The sequence below is a fragment of the Panthera uncia genome (assembly GCF_023721935.1).
Source record: "Panthera uncia isolate 11264 chromosome D3 unlocalized genomic scaffold, Puncia_PCG_1.0 HiC_scaffold_8, whole genome shotgun sequence".
In the NCBI taxonomy this organism is placed as follows: Eukaryota; Metazoa; Chordata; class Mammalia; order Carnivora; family Felidae; genus Panthera; species Panthera uncia.
The window spans coordinates 46728038-46744590 of record NW_026057586.1 but is presented as its reverse complement, the minus strand read 5'-3'; the positions used below and the strand labels follow the sequence as shown (position 1 = coordinate 46744590).

General features: G+C 42.3%; 1 protein-coding gene across 1 annotated transcript; it reads left to right on the top strand.

Moving 5' to 3' along the window:
* Positions 1-1657: 1657 nt before the first annotated feature.
* On the top strand, positions 1658-15639 carry HRH4 (histamine receptor H4). Its single transcript, XM_049620345.1, has 3 exons — positions 1658-1901; positions 8112-8275; positions 13774-15639. Exons 1-3 carry the CDS (start codon positions 1676-1678, stop codon positions 14605-14607), a joined length of 1224 nt encoding a protein of 407 aa, XP_049476302.1. The 5' UTR covers positions 1658-1675; the 3' UTR covers positions 14608-15639.
* Positions 15640-16553: the final 914 nt, after the last annotated feature.

The following is a 16553-nucleotide window of genomic DNA, read 5'->3' as shown; positions in this document are numbered from 1 at the left end:
GGCTCAGTCAGTTAAGTGTCTGACTTTGGCTCAGGCCATGATCTCATAGTTTGTGAGTTCAAGCCCTGCATCTGGCTCTGTGCTGACAGCTCAGAGCCTGGAGCCTTCTTCAGATTCTGTGTCTCCCTCTCACCTGCCCCTCCCCTGCTGATGCTCTGTTTCTGTCTGTCTCTCTCTCAAAAATGAATAAACATTAAAAAAAATTTTTTTTAAATCCTGGCTAGTTTTGGAAGGGACTTTGTAATTGTGGAAGAATGTAAAAAGTCCTAATACCTTGGGGCGCCTGGGTGGCTTGGTCGGTTAAGTGTCTGACTTTGGCTCGGGTCACGATCTCACAGTTCGTGAGCTCGAGCCCCGCGTCGGGCTCTGTGCTGACCGCTCAGAGCCTGGAGCCTGTTTCAGATTCTGTGTCTCCCTCTCTCTCTGCCCCTCCCCTTGTTCATGCTCTGTCTCTCTCTGTCTCAAAAATAAATAAACGTTAAAAAAAAAAATTAAAAAAAAAAAGTCCTAATGCCTCTTGGTAGTGAATGAGTGAATGCAAAAAAGAATAAAGATTAAGGAGAGTGATGGGGAACATCATTCAGATTTTTTAAAAAGATCATTATCATTAATTTGCATGCCATGAATGAAAAACAATCAAATCAACCATATTTTAAGTCAAATCTCACTATGTAATGTGTATTTTATTTTTATCAGATACATTTTTTTTAAATCACAAGCACCATCTTGTACACAAGACTTCCAGCTTATGTGCAGTTAAAATACATATATTGGGGTGCCTAGGTGTCTCAGTCAGTTAAGCGTCCACCTTCGGCTCAGGTCATGATCTCGCACTTCATGAGTTTGAGTCCTACATCGGGCTTGCTTCTGTCAGTGTGGAACCCTCTGTCTGGGACAGATCCTCTGTCCCCCTCTCTCTCTGCCCCTCCCCTGCTCATTCTCTCTGCCTCCTTCTCTCTGTCTCCCTAAATAAATAAAAGCATATATTACAGAGCAGCGGTGCAACGGAGTCCTATCTGATTCTCCCCAACTCTCATCTTCACCTCCCCATCTCAAAGAATCTTCTGGGGGCTCCTTCTGGATGTCCACTCCTTGCTCTGTGCTTGGAAAGTCTCAAAAGACAGTAAGCTGGGGCAACGGCTGAGCTCGCCTCATAAACCCCTTTTCTCAGGGATCATTGTTCTTCATTGCCTGATGTCCAGTGCCTTGAAAACCATTGTTTCATATATTTTGCCCAGTTTTTTGGCTATGTCAGATAGGATGGTGAATTCAGCCCCTGTTTTTCCATCATGGTCAGAAGGGAATCTTTAACTAGTTCTATATTAGTTTAAAAAATGAATTTCACTGGAGCCCAATTTCTTACTTATATAATGAACCAATTGTATTTCATATATATTACATAATATTGCTCTATTAAGTGAAGATGGTTAAGTCACATTCAAATGTTTACAATAAAACATTTCACTGTCTTTTGGAAAAAACTTGTTCAGTGTCAGTTAAAGGGAAACTGTTATCACAAGTTTGCTTTATCAAGAATCAGGAAGTACAGTGAGATCAGCATTAGATTTTGAGAAATATTGTTATGAGTAGGAGACTATATGTATTAGGTATCCGATTGGAAAACATACTTGTCAGAATCGTCTTGCTGGATTCGTTTGCTCTACTAACTAGCTAGATGATGAGGGCCTCTTCATTATTTGATGAGATGTCAGCTTCTACTAATAGCACAATTGCTTTACTACCAAGCACTCACATTTTTTTAGCATTTTTAATGTGCTTAGTAGCGTTTGCTATAATGCTAGGAAATGCTGTGGTTATTCTAGCTTTTGTGGTGGACCAAAAGCTTAGACATCGAAGTAATTACTTTTTCCTTAACTTGGCCATTGCTGACTTCTTTGTTGGTAAGTGACATATCTTTATTTCAGATAATCTTTTCCAATTATAATTTATTTCTATAACTTTAAACTTTTGTTATTTCAAGGGACTGTGTAGAATTAGGGATTTTAAAAACAAAAAGTTTAAGGATTAAAGTTCTGGGGAGGCTTTAGGGGAGTAGTATATATATACGTGTGGGGGGGGGTTTGTAGGAGAATTTTCATTTGAAAATCGTTTATTTTCTTTTTATAGAATAAAAATGAGTCCAGAATAGTTCTAAAATTGTTTCAGTCTAAGAGTTACTTGTTTCTAGAGGTACCTTCCTTCAATGTTTAGGTTTATAAGTTGGTGTAGAAAAGTCAGCTGATGATATTGTTTTATAGGAACTTCTAGTATAACTTAACTTGTGGTTGTCTATAGCTACATAAACGCTTTTGCGTATCTTACAGTGAACCAAAACTCATAAAATATTTACTTTATTGCCTGGAACATAGGGTTGCTCAACAAATGTTAGTCCTCTTCTCTTTTGATTTCTCTGCAGATACGTGTCAATTCCACCCAAGGTCACGAATGTCAGTAGATTACCCATCCATGTGTAAGGACTGTTAGGTACTCAAGTATGATTAGCTAATGAGGAGATCTATAGAAGACTAAGTCTCATTAGTAAGGTTTCATTGTAGGAGAGTGGATAAGAGATGTTCACCAGTGACTGTAACAGTATAGAGCATTGTGAGAACCACAGAGACCTACCAAGTGCTATGGGTGCTCAGAGGAGAGAGAGAGCACATTTGGTTTGTGAGTGGTAGCATCTGAAGTGAACTTCAAAGGACGGGTAGAATTTCCATAGTCAGAGATGGAGAGGGGAGGAGTATTCCAAGAATCAGCAAAGACATGCTGGTAGAAAATCATTGTGTATGTCTTCCTAAGTGTGAGCTGCAGGCTGGCTGGTGTGAAAATGGCTACATGGGATCAGTAGGGGATGAAGTTGGAGTAGTTGGGATCTATATAATGAAGGCTCTTGGATGCTAGTGTGTCTGGATTGGAGGCTATTCAACAGGCAGTGTGGAGATCTAGATTTTTAAAACAATTGAGTGACTGGATGGAGTGAGGCTTTACCTCAGAGACATTAGCAGAGATGTAGCAGGTGGGAGAAGCTGGAATGGGGAAGTTTGGTTTCAAAAACAACCCCACAGCTTGCTGAGAGCAACTGGGCACAGGCCAGAGTCTCTGTTTATCTGCCACTCTCCTCCTTCACATTTCCCATGCCCCTTGCCAGCTTCATCCAGATGTCCACTTATTTAACAGCATCTGCCATGACGATGGAAGAATTAGAACAGTTTCTGAGAACTTTCTGTAACAAGGTTGGTGTTTTGAGTCAAGGCTGTTCTTTTCCTTTGCCGTGCTCAGAAGTGGGCTTTTTGGCTCAGCCTGTAGGCTCGTGACAGTTGTGGTGAGCCAGGGCAGAACTCATGTAATTGTAAGGCAGCAATTCTTAGGACTTGTGGTCAGGAGACCTTGAGCTCCAGAACCATGTGGCAATGGCTTGGAGTATCACATGTGCTAGATATTATGGGCTTTTGGTTGAATGCCCTTTTCTTACAGATTTTGAAAATGGCCTCCAGTCGAAAATCTAAATTCGTAGCACCTGAACAACTTCCCAGGCTGACTGTTGTGTTGGAAAGCAAAGATTTATTGAGGAAAAACTCCAGTACCAGCTACATTGATAGAAATATATCTCATCTGCACACTATTCCAGAAACAAAGTACCATCAATATATATAAATATAGGGAGACGTCTATAAAATTGGTATCACATTTGTGGGTACCGTCTTCACATCTGCACTTGTGGGCATTTATGACCTACATGACCAGGTGACAGATGGCCCAGGCAGGATCTGCAAGGACAAAGGTGGTTGGGGCTGACAGAGTCTGAACCACATTTTCAGGAGGGCACAGTTAATCTTTAGTCCCTTCATGCTTCAGTTCAGGACTCTTCTCTTTTCTCGTGAGTTAGCTCAGGCTGCCACAACACAATACCCCAGTCGGGGTGACTTAACAGCAATTGACGATCTTAAGGTTCTGGAGGCTGGGAAGTACCAGACCAAGGTGCTGACTGATTCGGTTCTTGGTGAACGCTCTTGTCCTGATTTGTAGATGGTTGCCTTCTCCATGTGCTGTCACGTGTTGTTTCCCCTGTGTGTGCATGGAGAGAGAGAGAGCAAGCAAGCTCTCCGGTGTTTCTTCTTCTTCTTCTTTTAATGATTATTTATTTTTGAGAGAGAGAGAGAGAGAGAGCACACAACAGAGTGGGGGAGGGGCAGAGAGAGAGGGAAACAGAGGATCTGAAACAGGCTCCACACTGACAGAAATGAGCCTGATGCGGGGCTCGAACTCACAAACTGTGAGATCATGACCTGAGCCAAAGTTGGACACCCAATTGACCGAGTCTCTGGTGTTTCTTCTTATAAAAACACTAATCCTGTTGGATTAGGGCTCCATCCTTATGACCTCATTTAACTTTACCTCCTTGTAGACCCTATCTCCAAATGCAGTGACCCTGGGGGATAGAGCTTCAACATATGAATTTGGGGGCGACCCAAACATTCAGTTCATAACACCCTCTAGGCACTCACTGTTATCCACACATTTCTCTATTGGCCCACAGAATTCATAGGGACTTTTAGCTCTCTCCCCAACCCACCCTCCATTTTGACTGTCATTTTCTCATGGAAGATGTAGCGTCTTAGCTGGCTTTGGAAAGAAAGGACAATACCAGACTAGTGTCAATGTTCACACAAACTGGGCTTCCCCATTCTCATCTATTCATCCAATACTGGTTTATTTTGAAGCAGGCACTCTTTGAAGTGCTGGGCATATGGCAGTGAAAATAGGGACAAAATTCCCTGTCCTCGTGGTGCTTCTGTTTTTACTGGGGGAGGGACAGTGGGGGGGATACATAATAAGTATAAATAAGTCAATAAAAGTACGTAGTATTTTAGAAGGTGGTCGTTGCTAGTGAGAACAGCAGCAGGGAAGAGGGAGAGAAAGGGTGCTAGAGATGGAGGTTGCCATTGAAATGTCAAGGGCAAGACTCACTGGTCAGGACACTTCTGAGCAAATAGAAGGAGCTTCTGAGGGAAGAGCAGTTCGTGCTGAGGAAAGTGCAAGGGTCTGAGGGGGTGTGTGTACGGTGTTTCTGAGGCCCAAGAACTGGGATGGAGGGTGTAGCAGGAAGTGAGACAGGAAAGACGGGGCAGGCTGGGGTGAGCAAGTGGCCTGGGCTTTCCTCCCATCCTTCTTCTTTTTCCCTTCTCTCTGCCCCCTGTTCCTTCACCTCCTTGTTTTTATTTCTTCACCATCTTCTCTTAATACAGTTTTCTTTCCCTCAGCCCCCACGCCCTTAATGTGTCATGCCAAAGGCTTCTTGCTCCTTTCAAGAAACTGGCTCTTAGTTTTCCTTATCAAGTCCATTTGACCCAGAAGTATGCTTCCAGAGTGGAAGTTACAGAAACACTTCAGAGTGCGTGTATCCTAGAAATATTTCCGATTCCACAGTGGTGGAATGAGCCACAAACATCTCCCCCACTCAACAAGATAGAGGATCTGGGCATGACGTTTGTGCTAAAACATCATGTAGAACACAAGGGAACAGCGGGGTTTCACGAAAGCCAAAGGAATAGGCTACGGCCTCTTTTAAAATGCTATGTCAAGCAGCAACTAAAGTCTTGGACACACCCAAACACACCCTTCCTCTTTCATCTATTTCAGAAAATGTGTGGACAAGATTATTGAACTCACAGCCTTCCTTTAATGTGTAATGTTTATTTATTTTTGACAGGGAGAGAGAGAGAAAGAGAGAGAGCAGGGGAGGGGCAGAGAGGACCCCAAGCAGATTCTGCACTGACAGCAGAACCCATGAACTGTGAGATCATGACCTGAGCAGAAGTTGGCGCTTAACAGACTGAGCCACCCAGGAGTCCCCCTTCCTTTAACGTTTAAATAGACAGTGGTGTCTGTCAGGCAAAGAAATTACTGGCGTTGTACTCTTTGCTGTCATTTCTGTGGAGGAAATGTGTGTGTGAGTGTGTGTGTGTGTGTGTGGAAAATATTCATGTTGGGAATATTAGAAGCCACAACTCTGGACCAAAATATATGTTTCTGTTTTGAAGATACTTTGACTTATCTCAGGTGATTTATCTCAGATACTTTGATTTATCTTATTTATTTACCTATTTTATACCACAGGCATGTGTATGCATACGCGTGCGTGCACACACCCATCTTTGAGATGGGAGACACCTTAGGGAAGCTTAGTTATCATTAAAAATATAATTGAAACATGAAATAAGCAGGCAATTTGAACTACATATAAGAACTGACTGGGGCGCCTGGGTTTCAAAGCCAGTCTTCCATTACTAGGTGAGTTCAGTGGGTTAAGCATCCGACTTTGGCTCCTGGTTTGTGAGTTCGAGCCCTGCATCGGGCTCTGTGCTGACAGCTCAGAGCCTGGAGCCTGCTTCAGATTCTGTGTCCCCTCTTTCTGCCCCTCTCCCACTCACACTCTGCCTCTCTCTCTCTCTAAAGTGAATAAACATTAAAAAAAAAAACAACCACACAACTCTTCCATCTCCATGATGCCTCGTGTCTCATCTTTGTATGTGAACTTAGGTACAGAATGCTAAGTTCTGCATCCCCTTTCACTGGTGCTGAAACTACAGCATCATATCCTCACGTCATCTTGTTTTGGGAGAATGTAGGGTTGCCTTCCTCCTTCCCTTTCCTTCTCCTTTCTTTTTACCTTCACTATTGTTCTTCCTGATAGGCTTACTTGGTTCTCATATGAAAATGGGAAATCCTGCCAAGTGCCTGATGAAATATGAAGATACTCACTGAGCTTCCACTTAATAGATTATATTCTCAGTGAGTAGTGTCACCTGTCTGAAATGTCAATCCAACGGAAAACTCCCAGCAAAGCTTAAGGAAAGGGAAATCAGTGTAGTCATTTTTCTTAATTAGGCTATTTCTGTGCTAAGCTGAACCACTCACATATTTGTTCATTCAGTGAAGTGTAGTGGTTAAAGTCAAGAGTCTTTTTTTTTTTTCCCTTAATGTTTATTTATTTTTGAGAGAGAGAGAGAGAGAGAGAGGGAGAGAGCGTGCATACGAGTTGGGGAGGAGCAGAGAGAAGGAGACAGAGCACTTGAAGTAGGCTCCATGCTGACAGCAGTGAGCCCAATGTGGGGCTCGAACTCATGAATTGTGAGAGTAAAACTTGAGCTGAAGTCGGATGCTTAACTGGCTGAGCCAGCCGGGTGTCCCGGTAGGGAGTCTTGAAATCACACTGCCTGGTTTCAAAGCCAATCTTCCATTACCAGCTGAGTAGACCTTGGCAATCATGTCTCCCTCTTGAGCTATAGGTTCTTTATCGTCTAACTCAGCATAGTTTCTACCTTACACAGCTTCTATGAAAGTCTAATGAGGTGATATATACAGCAGACATAGCACAATGTCTGGCATATGGTAACTGCACAATATATATTGGCTGTTATTAATTTACCCAAGTTAAATGTGTGAGCCACTGGGCAACTCTAAGTGCTGTGAAAAATACAAAGATCAACTTACAACATGGTCCCAAGCCTCAGGAGAAGCTAGTTAAAAGATGACAGAGATACCAAGTAGCAAGTATTTCTACCTGAGAGAGGGAGTGAAGAGCAAAGTGCCAACATAGTCAGGGGACAGAGGTGTCCCTTCTGCCAAGGAAGTTCCAAAAGAGATGACAAGGAGAAAGTCATTTTTTTGAACTGCATGGAGAATGAGGAGGTAGACTTCTCAGTAGAAGAGAGGAGGATATTCTAGGAGGAAAGAATGCTGTTGGCAAAGGCAAAGGAGATATGAAACTACAGGCTGTCTGTGGGGGAAGGCTGGCCCATCCTGTGTGGGTTGCATCACGAACGTGAAGATGGCTTGTGCTGTATGTGGCTGGAAATGCCGTCCGGACCTGTGCTTCATTTGGAAAGCAATAAGGAAGCACAGGATATTTATGACAGCCATTGTAAAAATGGTATTTAAAGAACACATAGGAAATCAGTCCTGAGTTTGCTGATGAAACACTATGAATTTCTAAATTATCATCAAGCCATTTTTGGTCATGTCATATATGTCATTGTGTTGTGTACCTATGCCTCTGGGTAGTCATTGATATGTGCTTTTTTTTTTAACCTTTTTTCCTTGTACAGGTATGATCTCCATTCCTTTGTACATCCCTCACACGCTGTATGGTTGGAGCTCTGAAAGTAAACTCTGTGTGTTTTGGCTCATTGTTGACTATCTTTTGTGTACGACATCTGTGTATAACATTGTACTCATCAGCTACGATCGATACCAGTCAGTCTCAAATGCTGTAAGTCGAAACATTAATTTGCCTTCTTTAAACATTATGTGCTTATAAATTTTGGGTCCACAAGCAAAAGTTTTTAAGTGTAATTTTTTCGTTTAGTTGGCAAACCGTAGAGGAGCCTGATTATCCTTCAGTTAACTGGCACTAAGTTTTCATTGGCCCTTAGTGAACAATTTCTGTGTGTGATTTGGCTAAGTCACTCCCCTATGTGCCACTGAAATGGGAAGACATTAAAGAAAATCTAAGGCGAGTTGTCAGAAACGGTATGTACCGAGTCCATAGTAGATTGGATAGATGTGGGGGTCGCAGTACGTTTATCAGTTTCTTTTTTTCCTTTTTTTTTTTTTAATGTTTATTTATTTTTGAGAGAGAGAGAGAGAAAGAGAGTGCGCGCATGCACAAGCACGCAAGTGGGGGAAGAGCAAAAAGAGAAGGTGACAGAGAATCTGAAGCAGGCTCCACATTGTCAGCCCAAAGCCCTATGTGGGGCTTGAACCCATGAACTGTGAGATCATGACCTGGATCAAAGTCTAACATTCAACCAACTGAGCCACCCAGGCATCCCTATCAGTTTCATTCCTTACACAAACTAAGACCTGAATATTTTCCTCAGGTGGGATCTAGTGGGAAAGTAGAAAGACACCCACACTTTTGAATGTCATGAGAAAATCAATTTTGAATGGCCAAAGGAAAAAAGACAGTGTACAGGGAGGCTATAGCTTAGATGGTGAGCCCAACCTGAAAGATCAACTCCTAGTGCCAGGGTAGGACCCATGCCAAGAAAGGCTGGATTGACCCAGGATTTGGAATAGCCTCATTAAAAAGTTAGTGGCAGTTCATAAGCCAGCTAAATTGATCAGCAATAGAACAAGGGAGCAAACAAGGGCAGATGCAAGTAAAGACAGAGGGTGAAAGGGGTAGAGAAATAAGGGGCAGTACTCTGATGTCTAGGAAACCTAGATGGGAAACTTCCTTCATTCTTGAGTCCCAGGACCCAAATCTTTGGGGGATGCTACTCTGTGCAAGGGATTTTGCTGAGTGCTGGGAAATGAATTAGCAGAGTCTCTACTTTTTTTTTTTTTTTTTAAGTTTACTTATTTTGAGAGAGAAAGAGACACCATAAGTTGGGGATGGGCAGAGAGAGAGGGAGAGGAAGAGAATCCCAAGCAGGCTCCATGCTGCCAGTGCAGAGCCAGATGCAGGGCTTGAACCCATGAAGCCATGCCTGAGCCAAAACCAAGAGTCAGACGCTTAACTGCCAACCAGGCGCCCGCAGAGTCTCCACTTTCGAGGAGCATAATAGTCTAATGTGGAGACAGATCCAGGAACAAATGGGTTCAGTACAGTGGACTAAGCATGGTGTTGGAGGTGTTGAGGGGACAGTGATAGTTCTGACTTGGGAGGTCTGCGCAGCTTGCAGTAGACAGGGTTGGGAAGGTACATTGCATAAGGCAAGGAGGGTAAGCTGTGGGAACAAAGATGAGGCTCAAACAAGATAGAAATTGATTTTTCTGTCGCAGAACAGTCCAGGAAAGGTGGGAGCCTCTGTTCCAGAAACTCATCCAGGGACCTAGGCTAACAGGGTGGCTGTGCACTCTCTAGGGGAGGGGTCAGCAAACTTTAGCTAGAAAGGGACCTATGGTCTCTGTTGCAACTGCTCAAGTCTGCCATTATGGTACAAAAACAGCCATACATACTATGTTAAAAAAAAAAAAAAAAAAAAAAGAATGATTCATTCATTGTGTTCCAGTAAAACTTTATTTATCCAAGCAGGTGGTGGGCCACATTTGTTTCATGGACAGTGGTTTGCTGACCCCTGCCCTAGGTCATTATTCTCCTCTGCATGGTCAAATTCAGGTTGTTGTCACTCCAGGTTCTAGAAAGGATGGGAAAAGAGCAGAAATCCAGGGCAAGGGATTTTGTCTTAACCACGTGGTTCAGAATCATACAATCATTTCCGCTCACATTTTACTGGTGACATTTACTAACATGCATCTGCTAGTAACATCTTGCAGTAACATCGCACTGCAAGAAAAGCTGGGAAACGTGGTCTCTAGCTAAGCTACCATATTGCCAGGAAGAAGGGGAGAATTAATGTGTTGGGACATCCAGACACTTGGCCTTGGGTACTTCATTGACCCAGGGTCCACTGCAGTTTGTACTAGACAAACTATGGAGAGAGTGCAGATCAGCTTGGGAGAACAATTTAGATGCCTATAAGCTCATGTTTTTCAAATTGCAGGTTATGACCTGTTATTGAGTCATGAAGTCAGTTCAGTGGGTCGTGACCACTTTTCAAAAAAATGTTTAAATATTTTTGAGAGAGAGAGAGAGAGAACATGAGCAGGGGAGGGGCATAGAGAGAGGGAGACAGAGAATTCCAAGCGGGATCTGCACTGTCAGTGCAGAGCCCAACATGGGCCTTGAACCCACGAACCTTGAGATCATGACCTGAGCCAAAATCAAGAGTCAGATGTTTAATCGACTGAGCCACCCAGGCACCCCCACTTTTTTTTAAATGAAAAAGTGCATAGAAGAACATACTAAAACAATTTTTAAAAATTAGAGTATAAAATATCAGAGTACTTTGTACATAATAAATGTGTTATTTTATGAATACCTCTGTCTATGGACTTAGTTATGATGTAAAATGTATTTCTTTTTTTTTGTTGTTAAATTTTTTTAAACATTTATTTATTTTTGAGAGAGAGAGAGAGGCAGAGAATCCAAAGCAGGCTCCAGGCTCTGGGCTGTCAGCACAGAGCCCAATGCAGGGCTCAAACTCACGAACCACAAGATCATGACCTGAGCTGAAGTCGGAGGCTTGACCAACTGAGCCACCTAAGCACCCCTAAAATGTATTTATTTTAAGTCAGACAACATGTTCAAAAAAGAGTGTTCTAATTCACAATCTTTCCCATTTGTACTTAAACATTTCCTTGTTTTCTGTGTTAATATTTCTTTTGTAGCCTTTCCTGGGTGTTCCCACTTAACATTCATCAGGACATCCTTTCACTGGATGTCTAAGCTCTTAGGTCTACCCCAGGTGCAGTTAGGAGAAGTGTGTAGAAGTTGCAGAGACAGGGGTGCCTGGGTGGCTTAGTCGGGTAAGTGTCCAACTTCAGCTTGGGTCATGATGTTGTGGTTCATGAGTTCGATCCCCACATTGGGTTCTGCGCTGACAGTATGGAGCCTGCTTGGGATTCTCTCTCCCCCTCTCTTTCTGTCCCTTCCCCATTTGTGCCCTCTCTCTCTCTCTCAAAATAAATAAATAAACTTAAAAAAAAAAAGAAAAAAGAAGTCACAGAGACAGAAGGAGTGATGGCCACAGAGAGAAAATGAGTAGGTTTGTTTTCTAGTCTTGCCCTGAGGAATTCCTCTGGCCACATAAGCTGTCCCTGTGGTAAGGGCTGGGCCAGCTGGATCCCAGGTCCTTAGCACCTAGCACAGAGTCAACTGTGTAACACCAGTGCATGGATGTTCGCGAGGGGCACTCAGGCAGCTCTTGCACCTCTGTTGGCTAATACTTCAAATACAGCTGTGTAAGCCAGGAAGCCCTCAAAGACCACTGAAACTTGTGGGAAGTAGTTGTGGGGAAGCTGAGCTCTTGCTGTAGTACGAAGTAGTGTGATAGGGCAGAGTCATGAGCTGAGCCTGAAAGGTGGAAATCTGATAATAACTTGGACAAGGAAGGCTCAATGCAGATGGCAGTGCATGATTACAGTGCTCAGACGCATTTTCTGGAGAGCAGATTTCTGTATGGCTGAAGTAAGGGTGGGTGAGGGAAAGTAGAACAGTGTCATTGGAAGGAGTGGGAATTAACATGTATGCAGAGTTAAGATGGTAAGTGGAGAGTACACTGAAGATGAAGGAAGCTTGACAGGAAAATCAAGACCATGAAAATATTGTTGCTGGTTTCCTAGGACTGCTGTAATAAAGTAGAACACATTGGGTGGCTTAAAACAACAGAACTGTTCTCTGGAATAAATTTAATATTTGGAGACTTGAAGTCCAAAATCCAAGTGTAGGCGGGGCAATGCTCTCTGAGGCTTCTAGGGCAGTCGGTTCCATGCCTTACTCTTAGCTTCTAGTATTACTGGCCATCCTTGGCTTTCCTGGCCTTCCTCAACTTGTAGATGCATCACTCCAGGCTCTGCCTCCATTGTCCCGTGGTATTCTCCCTGTGTGTCTGTGTGCCTCTTACAGGGAGGTTCACCCTAATCGAGTATGACCTTATCTTAACTTGATTATATCTGCAAAGCCCCTCATTGCAAATGAGGTCGTGCACGCGGACAGTGGGTGTTGGGACTTCAGCGTATCTCTTTTGAGGACACAGCTCAACCTGCAACAGGCACTCAGAAGGGCTCTGCAATCCCATCTCATTGTTACCACCAGTGTGTTCTGTAGGCTGCTCTGCCTCATAAAAGAAATCTGATTGATGGAACGTTTGGATATCTTATTGGGGGGGGGAAGGCATAAGAGGCAATATTCTGAATAATGAACGGATCCTGTCGTGGGTGAGGACTGGGCCATTGATTGGTGTCAGGAAGGCCATGCCAACTGGCTTGGGCCTGAATTCAAGCAATGCTTGAGCTACCTGTCAAAAATGCTACCCAGAGATGAAGAGATGGGCATCATCTTCTCAATTCCCTTGGATGTCCATTATCGCATTTGACCTTATGCATAATAGAATAGAGATCACTTCCTAGCATATTGCATCACATCATTACAAAGGCTGAACAGAGCAATTAAAAAACTAAATGCAGTTTTATGACCATCTGGGTATTGTTACCATCTTCATAATCATTAGATTTAGTGCAAGAGATATATTAATTAGTGGCATGAGAAGCAGAAGGCAAAGAAGCGTATTTTATATGGGAACTTGTGGTCAGCACCATATGCATTTTAGCTTAGCCTAAGAAATACTAGTAATGTAGGAAAAAAAAACCAACTTCCCTGCAGTTTATAAAAATAACCTTTTTTTTTTTTTTTTTGAAGCCAGCTTCTTCTTACCTCCAGCCAATTGGTGAGCCCTTCCCAGACTGCACAATCCATCAAAGAAAGACAGTGCTGGGCATTGTTGCACCTTTTTAATAAAAATGAGTAAACACTGTAGCACGAGACTTAGAAACTCAGAGAAAATAGTATATGAACCATAGTTGGGAAGGGAGGCATGTTCCAGTTTCATGGGGAAATAATTTCCTTTCCCTTGAGTGAGGAAATCAGAGAAATATGGAATATATGAGCTAGAAGGAACCTTACTGATCTAAAAGAAGCTTAGGGAGGTTGTCTGTTCCAGGTCCCCTCAAAAAACTCTTGGTTCATGTGTTTATCTCTCATAGAGGGTGGTTGACCTTTTAGATTACTTACCCAGTTACTCAGGGCCAGGTAACTTCCCTGCCTCTTGCATATCCCTGAAACTCCTGACAGGGTCTATGATATGCCTTATGCAACCAACATATGTTCATTATAATGGAAATAACTTATTTGCTCTCTTTTAGATATCTTACAGAACTCAACACATTGGGATCTTGAAGATCGTAGCTCTGATGGTGGCTGTCTGGGTTCTGGCCTTCTTAGTGCACGGGCCAATAATTCTAGTTTCAGAGTCTTGGAATAATTCCAGTGTCAGAGTCTCGGAGAAAAAGGACTGTGAACCTGGGTTCATTTCCAAATGGTACATCCTCGCCATCACTTCATTCTTGGAATTTGTGGTTCCAGTCTTGTCAGTGGCCTATTTCAACATATACATTTACTGGAGGCTGTGGAAGCGTGGTAATCTCAGTCGGTGGCAAAGCCAGCCTGGACTCACTTCTCCTACCCCTCCCAATAACTGTGGACGCTCACTCAGGGGTGGACTGTTTTCAAGAACATCTCTTCCTGAACTGAAGGAAACAGCAACATCTGTTCCTTCGAAGAGACACGGTAGAAAGAGCAGTCTCTTGTTTTCTCTAAGAGCCCAGACGAATAGCAATATAATTGCTTCCAAAATGGCTTCCCTCTCCCATTGTGATTCCCTGTGTCTTCACCAAAGGGAACACATTGAACTGCTCAGAGCCAGGAAATTAGCCAAGTCACTGGCCATTCTCTTAGGTGTTTTTGCCTTTTGCTGGGCTCCATATTCTCTGTTCACGATCATTCGTTCATTTCTTTCACCAGAACAGCGTCCTCAAACAATTTGGTATGAAATCACCTTTTGGCTTCAATGGTTCAATTCCCTTGTCAATCCTTTTCTGTATCCATTATGTCACAAGCATTTCCAGAAGGCTTTCTTGAGAATATTTCATGTGAAAAAGCAACCCATACTAACACAAAATCGGTCAATGTCCTCTTAAAGATGATTTTATCATTTACAAAAATTTTAGTCTTAAGCTCACATACATGAATTTGATCTGACATTCATTTTTCCCTTTCCACTAGGCAAGGCAAAATGAGAAAAGTCCATAATATTGTAACACTTGCAAACTTAAAAGAAAAATCAGAAACTGGAAGTCAAGGGAAAATAACCAGAAATAGACAACAATCTTTTTTGTAAACTCACAGCCACAAATGCACTGTACTTTTCTTACTCATTGCCTCTTCCTTGTCTTTTAGATCTTTATATAACACTGATTGCGAAAGTCAAGAGTTCTTGTTTTCTATGTTCAGTGTTTGCTATAGTGTTAAGTGAATTTCCCTTTTATTTTATAGTGATGAGAAATTGTCAAGTTGTAAAGTCATTTTTTCCTAAAGTATACAATAGAAGAGGGAGATATATTGTCCTCTTCGCTGGAAGTGGGAAGGCATGTTGGGATTTGAGTTGTCAGGAGCAGGGAGCCAGGGTGTGCCCAGATGGAAAGGTAGAAGGCACGTGTACTTCCAGGCTCTATGCTACTGATTCCAGAAAAGAAGAAAGTGTGGGGAGGGAAGAGCAGGTAACTGCGGTTCTCAGAGTTCCTCAGAGGGCCTGGCAATCATAGGATAAGAGAGTAAGTGAGAGACAAGATCACCAACTGGTTGAAAGATGGCTTTCCTTTTGTCCTTCCTGCCCTCTTCTTCCAACTTCCACATCAGCTAAAACATCTGTGAGAAAATATGTAAGAGAAAGGCTATGAGATGGCAAAAGGACTCTATGATTAAACTTGATGTAGCTGTTTAACATTCTCAGAACTAATAGATGTCAATAATTATTAATAAAATATACTTCTGTATTTATTTGACGTCTTTAACGTGTGTGTAGTGCTAAGAGTGATTTCTTTATGTGCCATTAGTGTAAGTTATACCTTCCTGATGAGTCACATTTTCTTAGTCTGGTGATGTTTTATTTATTTATTTTTTGTTATTATTAATTCTTCTTCCTCCTCCTCCTCCTCCACCTTTCCTCTTCCTTCTTTGTAATAAAATTTTATTTTGATTTCATTGTTAATTTCATCTCCCCTATAAGGTTTTATTAGTGTTTCTAATTAGTGTTTCTAATTAGTGTTTCTCGGAACTTCTCAGAGTTCCTTAGTCATTTCCGTATTCTTTAGATCTTTTAAACCTTGGTTAATTTCAAACACTAAAATATGAAAATCCTTTAAGTACATAAATGCTTAGATATGCCTATGATTTTTATATGCAATTGTGCCTTGCATTAAGTTCAAATATAGGAGACACATGTTTAACATTCAATAGTATCACCTCATGCCAGTCACAGTGGCTAAAATGAACAAATCAGGAGACTATAGATGCTGGAGAGGATGTGGAGAAACAGGAATCCTCTTGCACTGTTGGTGGGAATGCAAACTGGTGCAGCCGCTCTGGAAAGCAGTGTGGAGGTTCCTCAGAAAATTAAAAATAGATCTACTCTATGACCCAGCAATAGCACTGCTAAGAATTTACCCAAGGGATACAGGAGTGCTGATGCATAGGGGCACTTGTACCCCAATGTTTATAGCAGCACTCTCAACAATAGCCAAATTATGGAAAGAGCCTAAATGTCCATCAACTGATGAATGGATAAAGAAATTGTGGTTTATATACACAATGGAATACTATGTGGCAATGAGAAAGAATGAAATCTGGCCTTCTGTAGCAACGTGGATGGAACTGGAGAGTGTTATGCTAAGTGAAATAAGTCATACAGAGAAAGACAGATACCATATGTTTTCACTCTTATGTGGATCCTGAGAAACTGAACAGAAGACCAGAGGGGAGGGGGGAAAAAAAAAAGAGGTTAGAGAGGGAAGGAGCCAAAATATAAGAGACGCTTAAAAACTGAGAACAAACTGAGGGTTGATGGGGGGTGGGAGGGAGGGGAGGG